Genomic DNA, 12,814 nt, shown 5'->3' with positions numbered 1-12,814 from the left:
TCCTTAAATCTTAGTTACATAACTGCAAGAGGTAAGAAAGACCAGAAGTTATCTTGTGCAAAAGTAGTGAAAGTTCTGACAGTGCTGAATGATGCAGGGTGTATCCAAAGCCTGAGTACAAACTCGGAGCTAGATCACATCCATATGCATTAAAATTGATAGAGAATATAAGAAATCATGAACTCTCTGTGCCCCTCTAAGGAACCAGGGATAAAACTTGGGTTGGGAAAAGAAGAGGTTGTGGGTTTTTGCACTTTGACATGAGCAGAAGGCAGAAGCCCTCAAAACTTTACCATCCCCTGTGTGACAAACTTGGGTGCAGGCTGAAGGACTTCCTCACTTTCCAGATTTCATCACTTCTAGCCCCATTTTTAAAGAGAGGGTGCACAAGGTGCGAAAAAGTGCTGAGGGCTAACACCTACTATTTCCATTCACTTTCTGCAACAGGGCTTTTGTGTTTATCAAACCCACAGGCATTTCTATTCCTTCCATAATCTACCACCTTTCAGGGCACAATTCTGAGCTTCACTACCATCATGAAGAAAATCATCCTAGAAACTCAGTCTTTTAAAAAAATTCATAGACACAACATGATCTTTCCAAATACAAGAAGGTCAGCATACAGAAGGCCTTTCTCAAGGGAGGGAATCCAAACCTCTGGGATTTTTACTGGAGTTACAGAGAGACAGTCTGTCTGTGCTGGAATTGATTACTGTCATTGCATGTCAGCTTCTTCTCACGACTCTGGAGTGGAAGGGAGGGAGAGGATCTCATTAAATACATGCAGTGAAGAGGCTGGGGCCAGGCAGCAACTACCTCTAGCCTCAGGTCTCTCTGCTCCAGCCCTCAGAAGATTTGCAAAATTGATCCAGGGCCATTTGAATAGGACATAATGGCTCTGAAAAGAATGTTTGCTTGCTCTTCAGTAATTGCCAGCAAATCTTGAAATAAATTATGAGATTGTGATGAGCCCTTTCAAAGGTACTGAACTTTTTCTAGGCCTATCCAAAAAACTGCTGGTGCTACTGGTAAGCAATCTGTTCTTGGGTTGTTGCAACATAGTATATGCAAAAGTGGGATTTTATCCTGAGATACATCTAATAATTGGTATCTATTTCTCGCTAGTCTTCCCTAGTATATAAATGTAAAAAACAATACAAAAGGAGATAATACTTCTAAAAGTTAAAGCATTGGTCACTTTAGTTAGTTTGCAGGTCAACAACCAATTTTCATATAAATTACTTAGACACACTGAAATACCTCATTTTGCTGTCATATTCTTTACATTTGTATTTTTCTCTGCAGCCCCCGGCTAAAAAGACTCATCTGAATAAAAGTTTGTGTATGTTGCCATCTTCTAATGATCCGAACATTTTTGTGTTTGACAGTGTATCAATTGCAACAAGAGGCACCACGTCCCAAGAGAATCATCTGTCCTCGGGAGGTCAGTTTTTTTGCTCTACCTAGTTATATCTGATGAATTGTCAGCAGCATATGACTACCAAAAAATCTTTTGTGCAGTCTGTGGGTAATATTTGCTTTAATTTTTCTGTGCCATTGTTTTATATAATCATTTTTCTTAAGGTTGATTAATTAAAGCAAATTAATATCTGCTAATTAGGCATGGCAGCCTCATTCTATCACTAGAAGCACCTTCATTAGACAAATGCTTATTAATCATTGCTTAATGTGCTTTTCTGTATACTACCTGAAGTTTTATGTTTCCTTGTCTAAATGAAGGTGTATTTTTCTTCCTGAATCTGCATAATAACATCTGTGTGATATGTTTCACCATGATACATGTAGCTTCAGTTTGTTGAATGCCAAGTATTATGTTCAAGTTAAAATACTGAAGTGATACCCAGAGAGCTCTGTTCTGTCACAGAAACTTTAAAGGTTGTAGGATATTTAGAAATCTGCAGTGCTGCAGGTTTGGCTGAGTTATCTTGTCCCCCTGTTTTCTTTTGCTGTATTTCTTCCACTTCTACTGACTTTAATATGTCCGTTCCTCAACCTGCATGGCAAAATAGTAATGGAACACATATGTAGATGTCTCTGCTCAATCAATAAGACTGTGATAGCCTTATCTTCTATAATGTCAGGGACAAATTTTGTGCAAATAGACACGTAATACTAGTAACAGAAATACTAAATGCATGAAGTGATTGCACAAGGTATAAAAGATGATGTGCAAGAAGACAGAAACTGCGGCTCATGGCCTGATATGTAGTTGTACTCCCAAACATCATCCTGAGCTCTGTCCTGCTTCCCACACTGTGTACCCATGAAAGCAGAGTCCTGGCATCTGTCAAATATTAAGGTACTGTCTCAAAACACTTTTGTGCGGGGCAGGAGGTTTTGTATCAAGGCACAGGTACTTGCTTCGGTTTGTGAAGAAAATCCATTGCAAAGCCAGGAATTGAGTACAGTTTTCCTGAGTCCACCCAGTGCCTTAACTAAAAGGCCATTGCATTTTTCTCTCAAGTGCCATTTACCAGTTTGAGGGCAGGGAGAGCAGGGTCTTGGCCTCAGACTGGAAGTCTTCAAGCCCTGTCAGTTTGGGATGGTCTCAAAACATATACACAGGATGCTAAGAAAGGGCAAGTAAAACACCAGAGTGGGTGAACCCTCATGTCATTCTTTCTCCCTGTCAAAGCCAAGGCTTGGGGAGATAGAGCACATGCTAGTCCTGTGGGACTTCAGTGCACGTGTGCTGAAGTGTTTTATCGAGACCTTGCTCTCTGAAATCCTCATGCAATCCAAAAGACAGTTAGTTCGCTGTGGCTGGTATTCTTTGAAGGAGAGGACATAGTTGAAAATAGGTAAGATAAAAAATTTATTTATTTCCAGCATGGCCTTAGAGGAGTTTCTCTCTTTGTGTGAGACAATGGTTTATCTAATATTTTATTTGTCTATTTCATATTGGAACTACTTTGAGGAAGAACTTAGTTTTAGAAAATCTGATTCATAAACACTGAATGCTTAGGAAACCACGTTTGCAATTTAAACTCATCTTTTTGGGGCTACAAGTTAAGCTGAATAAGTTTAATACAAAATTCATCGCACTAAATAGGAAATTAAAGCATTTTCTAGTATGCCTCCATGAGTGAAAATTTAAATCAAGGTAAAATAGTCTGTTGAAGTGGAATAGCAATTGTATTCTTGTTCTAGGAACAAGATTATCTGCACAAGTGGATTAAATGTGCAGCTGTGAACTCTTTACTGGTGTGCTGTATTGAACTTATTTCCTTGAACTCAAGAACATATTACATACAACTGAAGTTATCCTTTTGCCTGATGCTTAAAGACCATATACATATTTAGTGCCTATTCAGGTCACTTCCAAAGATTTGCAGAAAGAAGCTAAGATCATGTTAATTAAATTAATACATCATTGACAAAGCAGTACATATCATCATGGCTGGGCTTCACGAACGAAGATTTGGGAAAGACTCTATCCACATTTGTTACAAGCACGCTGGTGGCTAATAAGGCCAATACGAGATAGACATGTCCGATTGCAAAAGGCACAGCAGAAAGACTCCTTAGGTAGTATGTTCTGCAAGACACAATTCTTTCTGCGTTGTCTTTTCTCCTCGAGAGTGATCCTGCGTGCGTTCTCAAAGGCATCAGCAGCGTTATAGATGGTGTGTCTCCAGGCCTCCCAATTTGAGGCCAGAGTAGACCAGTTATGTTGATCAATATGGCCAAGGCTGAGATGTTGTTTCAGGGAGTCCTTGTATCTTCTCTTTGGGGCTCCTCTCATGCAGCAGCCGGTGGCAAGTTCACCATAAAGCAAGATCTTAGGGAGGCGGTGGTCCTTCATCCTGGAGACGTGCCCTGCCCAGCGCAGCTGTGTTCTCAGTAACATGGCCTCAATACTTGTGACTGCTGCTTGTTCTAGAACAGATGTATTGGTCACATAGTCTGACCAGTGGATGTTTAGAATTGTACGGAGGCAGCGTTGATGGAAGCGTTCTAGGAGTCGCAGGTGGTGGCGGTAGATGACCCATGATTCGAAACCATATAAAAAAGTAGACAGCACAATGGCTTTGTAAACACTGATCTTTGTACTTTTCTTCAAGTGTTTATTACGCCACACTCTTTTGTGGAGTTTTCCGAAAGCATTATCATTGACAAAGCAGTACATAACAAAATAAGTAAAAACCATCTGTTTCACATGATCTACGTTTGGTTCTGACTAATGAACCATTTTTAGTGGCTCACTTCATAGACTGCAGAGTTCTATTTTGAGTTGTTTTGATTTTGTTTTTAATTTAGTTAAACAGCTGAAAATGCAGACTTTATTTAAGGGTAGGTATATAAAGCAGTATGAATTCCCACAACTGCGATCTTTCGTTCTTGTTACTTGGACTTTGAATCTTTGTGTAGCTCAGCTGTATGTGTTCACAGACTGATTGCTGGAAACACAGATTCTCTGACTCAAGGGCCATAAAACCACTGAAACACTGCTGATGTGCTTTACTTTTGCATATAGTTGGAGAAGTGGGGCAGATGGGGTGTCCTGATACCTAGATTGCTCCTTATAGTTCATATTATTGGTTTATTAGAAAGCAGAACTACATAGTGGTTTCATAGAGCATCGCAGATTATTTTAGAGAGAGAATTCATCACTATGTTCCTATGGCACCTATTAGCTTTTTTTTAGCACACAGTCTGTAAGAAGGGTGTTTTGGGGTTGTTTTCTTGATTCTAGTTTGACTTCAGTGTGATCTGATGACTGTGTAGGCTTGCTTCACTGAAGATGATGTCTTACTAATCCTGAATTTGTCAGTTACATAGAAAGATCTCAAAATCTAATTTTGTGTTGTGTGTGAAAATATATTAATTAGAAATATGGTAGTTATTTAGTATGCAACATGATGCTCATCCAACATCTGGAGAGCAGGCGTCAGTGGGATATGTGACTGACAGGAAAGATTTCTCTCTCCATGTGCATATCATAGGAACTGGACCTTGTTGAGAGTGTTCACTTGTTTAATTTAGTATTCAAACTGCTTCAGACAAATCTAAAAATTGCAAATAATTTGAAATCCTTCATGCCTATGGGACAATGCCTTTCATTCACAGTTGCTAAATTCTACACTGTTTGCAGGGGAGTTGAAGCATCTGCTGCAAACAAAATCTGTGACATCAACAGATAAACAAGTGTTGGAGGTTGTTTTTTTTCTCTCACCACTTGGCATTTTCATCATGCCTCCATCTTTTCCATTGCCATCTTTCAATTCTCTGCATTCATTTGCTCTTCCATTACCTCTCCATAGTCACAGGGGGTTTAGCCTCAGATCTCTGCCCTTCTATCTAATTTGTGTGGATTTCTTGATTAAGTATACTGTGGAGACAGAAATCCTGATATGCAAACCACCAGACTAAAAGCTGGGACTGTAAATAAACATGAACATTTATATCTTTTATTTACATTTATATATTTGTGTCTTTTAGCTTTGCTATGATGATTTTCCTTCTTTTTGCTTGCATAAATATCTTGTCTAGCAAAAGCAGGTTGTTCCTGCAATGGGAATATATTGAATTAACTGTTTTGGCTTCAGGTATCTAATGTCTTTTAATTAATCACCACTGGTAGTGGGACTAATACAAAAATCCTACCTTCCCAATAACATTGGATTTCTGCCAATATTCTCATTTGTAACCATATTTCTTCCAGCAGTGTTTTAATGATTTATCTTTTAAGTAGAAAAAGTTCCATTTAAAAGCACAGTTCCAGTGGAGGAGTAGCTTTTAAATATTGAGCAAATTTGATAATAGGCACCAAAGAATCAGATTTGTGTTGTAAGAAAGTCATATTATGAAGCATCTTTTAGGGTTTATTCTACAGAAATGCTGATGAAAAATTATATTCTCAGAAAATAACTCAAGCTTTCAACTTCCTTATTTTATTCAAAAGGAACATTTTAAATAATTCTTAATTTTAAGAAATATTTCAGGAGTAGATTATTCAAAGTTAAAATATCTTTTGAAGAAATGGAGCCTTTAACAAAGTAAAAGAATTAAGAAAGGATGGGGGCATCACTCTGGAGTATATCTGGTTAAACAACAGGCACATTATAAATTTTCTTCAAAGAGGGAATGAATCTTACCCATGAGTTTTTGGATTATTTGTGTAGAAATATTCATACCTGTGAATGCTATTTCCATTCTGTTCCAAGAAAGCCTTAATTGCTGACGGCAATTTTTAAGGCTGTGAATTTGTCTGCATTAGACCTTCCACACTCCTAACAATGCCTTGGCCAAGCCAGTGTCAGCAACACTGAGAAACTCATCTAAATTTCCCTAGTGTAGGCAAAGCCTTAGAGCCCTAACTTATATTATTATGTAGAAAAATGTCAGTTAATTGCCTTCCTCATCATTCTGAATTCTAAATAGGTTGTGTCAGAAGCGGTAGAAATTATTGTCTCTGCCTTTAAAACATAAAAATTATGGTTTCTTGACTGAAAGCAAATATGATTACAAAAGGGAGACTTCTCTGAAGAAAGAAATCCCTTTTTCTTTTTGCTTAAATAATTATAAGAGACTAAAATAATGGTGACTGTAGTGCTGAGGGTTTTTCACTCAAACCATCCAGAGAGTCTGGAACTCTTTTGACCCTCTGGATATCCATTACCTAGATTTATCAAAACAAGACTGTACATAGTGGCATTTCATAGAACATAACTGTTGAAATGGTCACTAGCAGGTTTGTAATGCTATTGCCATCTCGTACATTACTAGCTGCAAATACACAGACTTATTGCACAGTTCCCAAACTGAACTGCTGCAATTTACTCTTTACTCATCATCAAAGTTTCTCCTGAAGCATGGGATTCAAGCTAAGAACACTGCAATTAGAAGTGGATAGTTTAAACAATAGCAATATTAAAAACACTGGTTAAAAAGCTTATGACTAGGTAAGCTTGAGCAAGGTTGTTAAGATTCAGCCTTAGTAAAATGTTTGCATAGTATATCTGACTGGATAATAAGTCTTTAATCATTGCAATAAGTTTTCCATTAATTCCCTTATTCTGCTCACTTAGTGACCTTTACAAGTGGAATATTTCCTCTTTCTCTCTGCCCTCATTTTTCTAAGAACAATGTCTGTACTGTGGTGAAGTACCAGAGAGCTGTAATAGGGCATTAAAATTAACCATAAAATTGGTGGTAAATAACGGGAGCAAATGGGAATTTTCATGGCACTTGTTCAAATCACTCTACTGCAAAAGTCAGACACTGCTATGAGGTGTCTCTTACTGCCAAGTCATGAGAGCTTATCTGAGATAATTCAGAATATTATGTTATCTTTCCCTTAGAAAGAAACCTCAGAACACACACAGTGACACACCAAGAGACCCTATTAGCTAGCAATTAAGTGAAAATGAGCAGAATTGTGCTGAAAACTATTTTCATTAATGGAAATGTTTGCACATGTAAGACTTAATGGAGCCCATATTTTCAAATTCTTTTAATATTGCTGATGCTTTAATTGTGTTTTCATAAACCTCTTTATGATAGAAACAAAAAGATACAAGGAGGACACAGCAGTAGTCTGTGGATTGCAAATGAAGTTAAGAGCAATTTTGAATAGACATTGACAGAAAGAGGAAAAATCTTCAGCTGAAATTCATAGCAAATATAGAAAGCCTGGCTGCACTGGTGGTGGCTCAGAGCAGTTGAAAGCCAGGAAGGCTGTTCAGCTAAAGTGGTGCAGAGGACCCATGGAGTGAATGTCAAAAGTTATTGTATCCAGCAGCCCTCGAAACTGGCTATATGCAGGTTTTCCTATATAAATTTAAAATATGGGTTTACACCCAAGGTCATTTTTCTGTAGTATCTCCGTAGTGAATTTCGTCCTGCAAAATGCCTGCGGTTTGCAGCAGTGGAGGAAAGAAAGAAAGGAAGATGGAATATTGCTTGCCCAAAATTCCCTTGTATTTATCACATCAGAGAAATTTGCTGGTGTTTTTTTCCAAGGCGCTTTATTGACTGACAGGAAAGCTCATCTCTCCTAGAGTCCATGAGTCTTGCAGTCTCACTCTGCTGCAATAGTAAGATGGTGGAGCACTCAGATGAAGCCACATCATTCTCATTTTAACAGTCCATTGACTACTGAACGGAGGAGAAAGCTTTCTAATTATTCTGCAGATGTGATAGTAAAATTTCATTTATGTAGTTACAGCTAAACAAAACTAGAAGAGGTTTGTCTGTTTCACTTGAATTTCCTCGGGTTTGATTTACTAATGTTCTAGGTTATGATTTGCAAATTAGACGAGTGTTGATCAGAGGAATATGGTATGAACCAGTCAGTGCGCTTATTGATCACTGTGAAATGGAAAAGTTAAAACCATCTTTTTGGAAGACATGATGGCAAGCTCTGACTTTTTTTGATACAGTTTGATTAGCACAAACTGTAGGTAGCTGTCTTTAAGGACTGATGAACTTGCTAATTATTCCTATGGATTTGCTTGAAATCTTTGCAAAGTTTCACCCTCCGTTCCATCTCTCTTTGGAAGTGGGTGATGTGTGTCTTTGTCATTTTGCTATTTCCCTAGTTTTTTATTTCCCTTTATCCTTGTTTAATATCACTCTCTTCATCTAGTTTTTTTTTTTATTTAGACATGGTGTTGAATGTAAGCAGTTTTCAAGCCAAAATAAATGAAAGCCTATTTCATATCTCCACCTAGATAAAGTTTATCTATAAGCCTATGTGTAGGTGAAAATGCTAAGTGCTTGTACAGATTTACATACATGTTCAAATTCGGGCTAGTATTCATCATATCTGGTTAAATAATATGTAGAAAGGGCTCTGGATGTCTCTGCTCTCTTTAGGTCTGGTATCTTTTTTCAAGTTTCAAGATGAGGAATTGTGGTTTAACCCCAGCCAACTGCTGAGCACCACTCAGCCACTCAGTCACTTCCCCACCAGCACGATCAGGAAGAGAATCGGAGGGGTAAAAGCCTGAAAATTCATATGTTGAGATCCAGACAGTTTAACAGAGAAAGCAAAAGCTATGCACACAAACAAAGCAAAACAAGGAATTTGTTCACTGCTTCCCATGGGCAGGCAGATGTTCATCCATCTCGAGGAGAGCAAGGCCCCATCACACGTAAGAAGACAAACACCATCACTCCAAATGTCCCTCCCTTCCTCCTTCCTCCCCCCAGCTTTATATATTGAGCATGATGTCATATGGTATGGAATATCCCTTTGGTCAGTTTGGGTAGCTTGTCCCAGCTGTGTCTCCTCCCAATCTCCCATGCACCCTGAACTTCCTCACCAGCGTGGCAGTACAGAAAGCAGAAAAGGCCTTGGCTCTGTGTAAGCCCTGCTCAGCAATAACAAAAGCATCTCTATACTATCAGCCCTGTGTTCAGCACAAATCCAAAACACAGCCCCATACTAGCCATTGCAGAGAAAATTACCTCTACTCCAGCCAGAAACAGCAAAGGAACACAGAGTATTGAGCACATGATTAATTTGTATTTCCTAATATGAATAAATATAGAAACTTTACATATCTCTCTGTCGTCCTTCCTATACTTCCTGTACATGCATGTATATAGCTACACACACAGAATGGTCAAATCAGCCAACTACACACATCTTTTTGGAATTGTGGACTGTTGTGGCATGTGTCATAGGAATGTTTTTAGTGCTTCTCAGTTGTTACAGAAGAATTCAGAGCATTAATGTGGCTTACTGCATTTATCTGCTGCTGGGGATATTTTTCCTCCTATTTAAATGACTCAACACATCATTCTTGAAAAAAAAGGAGCACAGTTTAAATGTTATATTCAAATTTTTCACTTGCATTCAGAGTAACATCGATATTCCTTTTACATTTAATGATGCCCTTACCGTGTGAATGGAGGCTGCATAACAAAACAGATGACTCCCACTTTTGCTGTTGAAATTGTTTGAACTTGACCCTGCCTCCTCCAACTATTTAGCAGCAGGCTTCTTGATTAAGATTTATTTCAGTTTATTTTAGCTTATGTTCAGGAGCCCATTATTTTCCTTACTAGGCGAGAAAATATTTGGATTTTCTTTTCTTGTTCAATCTTGCTCTTTTCTGTTAGAGCTGTATATATACAGAAATATATTCTGTTTTTGTAGCAGATGTCCATGTTGGGGGAGATTTTGTAACCTTCTAGTGTTTATGGTGTTTTGTCTGGTATATTGATTATTGGCTGCTGGACAGTTTGCTCAAGGTCATAGAAAGGAAACAAACCTGAGTTAAAATTACCCTCATAAAGGATGGCTTAAAGCAGCTCTTTTGAAAGTTTGGTACAAGCAAGTAAGCAAATAAACACATTAAATTATTTTTAAAATATTTGTGTTTAAAAATGATAGAAATAACCTTGATTGAGTGGAAATCAGCCAAGTGCCACAGTGAGAGTCAGAGCTGCTGAGCTTCCTGTGTTTCTTTGTGATGCATTATCCTTTTGCAAAAGGGTCACTATGCATTTTACTTTCTCCATGGGTTACAACATGCCACCATAGCAGAGAAGTTGTGCAGCTTTGAACAGCAGTTAATAAAAGCATTCTTTTTGTTCTCTACTTTTGTCTTGTATTCTTTTTCATTTTTCCTAGTGGTGAAGAACACTCCTACCTTCTCCCCGGTGCTGTAAATTTTTCCTCAGAGTATTTTTTAGAAGATACCAAACACAATTTGGCACTTTGTTATGCTGATGGATTGAAACTGAGTTTTATTATTTAGTTAAGTGGTGACAAGTTTATCACTTGAATGTTTGGCTTTCTCCTCCAGAACAGTTTACTCAGTCCACTGCCTTCTGGGTGCTGCCTTCTCCCCTGAGAGCCTCATAGAGGTGGGCTGAGTATTATTGTGGTTTTATAGGTGATTTTTACAGCCTATTCAAGTCTGCTCCCTGCTAATCCCTATCTCCTGAGAGCAGTCCAGGCAGAGGTGAGGACTAGGCTGGATGGGGTATCTCAGGGCCAGAAGAAAGTCAAGAGGTTGTCATTCCTGTGTCAAGAAGAGATGTTTGCATATCCACTTCTTAAAGCCTTGAAAAAGGCTTCATGAAGATTTCTTGACTGCCTCTGCTTATTTATTTAGTGCTTAATTATTTTAACGTTTTTCTAAGTTCTGTCTTTTTTTTTGCAGTTTAAGCCTGTTTCTTCTTGTCGTGTCTAGTAAGCGCACAGAGAACAAATTTATTTCCTCTGGAAAGCAGCCTTTTTCATACCTGTCTGCTACAGCCCCTCTCTGTCTTGTTTTCTTTGGGCCAATCTCTTTTCATGTCTTTTCATGATTGCTAAATCCCTGCTTACTCCAGTTATTTGCTTCAGTCTTTCTTGAGATGTGGTGCCCCAGCCCACAGTCAGTATTCCATCTAGAGGCTTTCTGAGTAGACATTGCAAGGAGAGGATTACTCTGATGTCTTCTTGGCTGCATTCTTGGTTTTATCCTCAGTATAGCCTTCTGGTTTTGGCAGTTTTTGTTACAGACAGAATCAGTGATTCAAGTTCATTTATTGATCTGTAACAATGCCAGGATCCTTTTCTGCAGAGACCTGTCTAGTCAATGCCCCTCTGGTATTGTGAATGATTTTGACATCTTGCTCCCACCTACTTTCTTGGAGGCTGGGAGCCTCCAAGCCTATAATGCATGGCTGAATATCCACCCCTTAAGTGGTCATAACGTTGGCATCTCCATGGTTCTGTGACTGAATGACAAAAGGAGATGCACACTTCCAAAACTATTCATGTCACCTTTCTTTCTGGACAGTCTCTGAAACATGGGCAGAGCAGGTGGAATAAATTATGGGGACTTGGGCATTGCTAGTTTCTTTCTGAGGAATGTCTTTGCTCCTACCTCATCACACAGTCAAAGTACATGAACACTCATGAAGTTATAGGTGCTGGTTAGGCTTGTCATATGAAGCCTGTCAGATCAGTCATGCTGAATGCCATTGACTGAAAATCTTAGGGGAGAAGACCATCTTTTCATTATGTATGTACATAGTAGGTACATACATACTATTATTGGCCTGTCCTTGGCCAGGGACTAGAGATGTTGCATTGCTGCTATTCCTACTAACAAAATTAGCAACAGACTTCATGATGTGACACATTTTGCAAAACCAAGAGTTGTTTCTCTTTGAAAACATGGGTGTCAGAAAGCCTGATAAGGTAAGAGAAAGAAAGTGGTTAAAAGGTAAAAAAAGGTCAATAAATATTTCCCATCCAAAAGAATCTTCTCCCAATTTAAATTGCTTAAGAGTCATTGATGTGAAATAATTTGTCCTATTTGGAGGGAATATTAGACATGCTAATAGATCTGAGTAGAATTTTCTTCAAGAAAAATTCCAAGGAAAAAAACCTGTTTTATAGGAGTAATGAAATACAGCTTATTCTTCATTCCGTTTAATGGGGGCTTGCAACTTGCCTTAATCCTTTTTGGTTGGTTTTGTAAGTGTAAAGTTTGCAGTGAGCTTATGATAAGTCTGCCAAAAGTTGAACAATACAGACAATAAGCTCCTTTTCTCTACAGTCTGTTTTTTTCCTGGGCTTGTCTTGAAAGCTTCTCTTCAAACTCTTCTATTTCTCTTTATGTCAAACTGAGCTGAAAAACATATTTATATCCAGTCAACCAGAGTTACTGAAAAATAATTAAGATTGTTCCAAACAGAAAATATATCAGATTAAACTTCCTTTGGGAAAATGCCTCGCTGCCTGCTCTGAGTAAACACATCACCATTATTAACTCGTGGATCTTGTTTGTCTGTTCTTTCTGTGTATTGAAGAAGAGAGGGCCAGGTGCAGCTCTCCGCCTTA

The 12,814-nt window shown here is 38.3% G+C and overlaps 1 protein-coding gene across 1 annotated transcript in view; it reads left to right on the top strand.

Annotated features, from left to right (window-relative positions):
* The window catches only part of CHN2 (chimerin 2), a 167,073-nt gene that overhangs the window by 76,858 nt on the left and 77,401 nt on the right, over positions 1 to 12,814 (top strand). Inside the window, exon 3 of the mRNA XM_027723778.2 lies at positions 1,389 to 1,444. Coding sequence (XP_027579579.1) covers positions 1,389 to 1,444 — 56 coding nt within the window. The remainder of the gene's footprint in view (positions 1 to 1,388; positions 1,445 to 12,814) is intronic.

Source organism: Pipra filicauda, unplaced genomic scaffold (assembly GCF_003945595.2).
Source record: "Pipra filicauda isolate LSUMZ 115617 unplaced genomic scaffold, ASM394559v2 scaffold84_size4826128_pilon, whole genome shotgun sequence".
Lineage (NCBI taxonomy): Eukaryota > Metazoa > Chordata > Aves > Passeriformes > Pipridae > Pipra > Pipra filicauda.
Note: the sequence above shows the minus strand (reverse complement) of the source record. Positions and strands in the feature narration are given on the sequence as shown.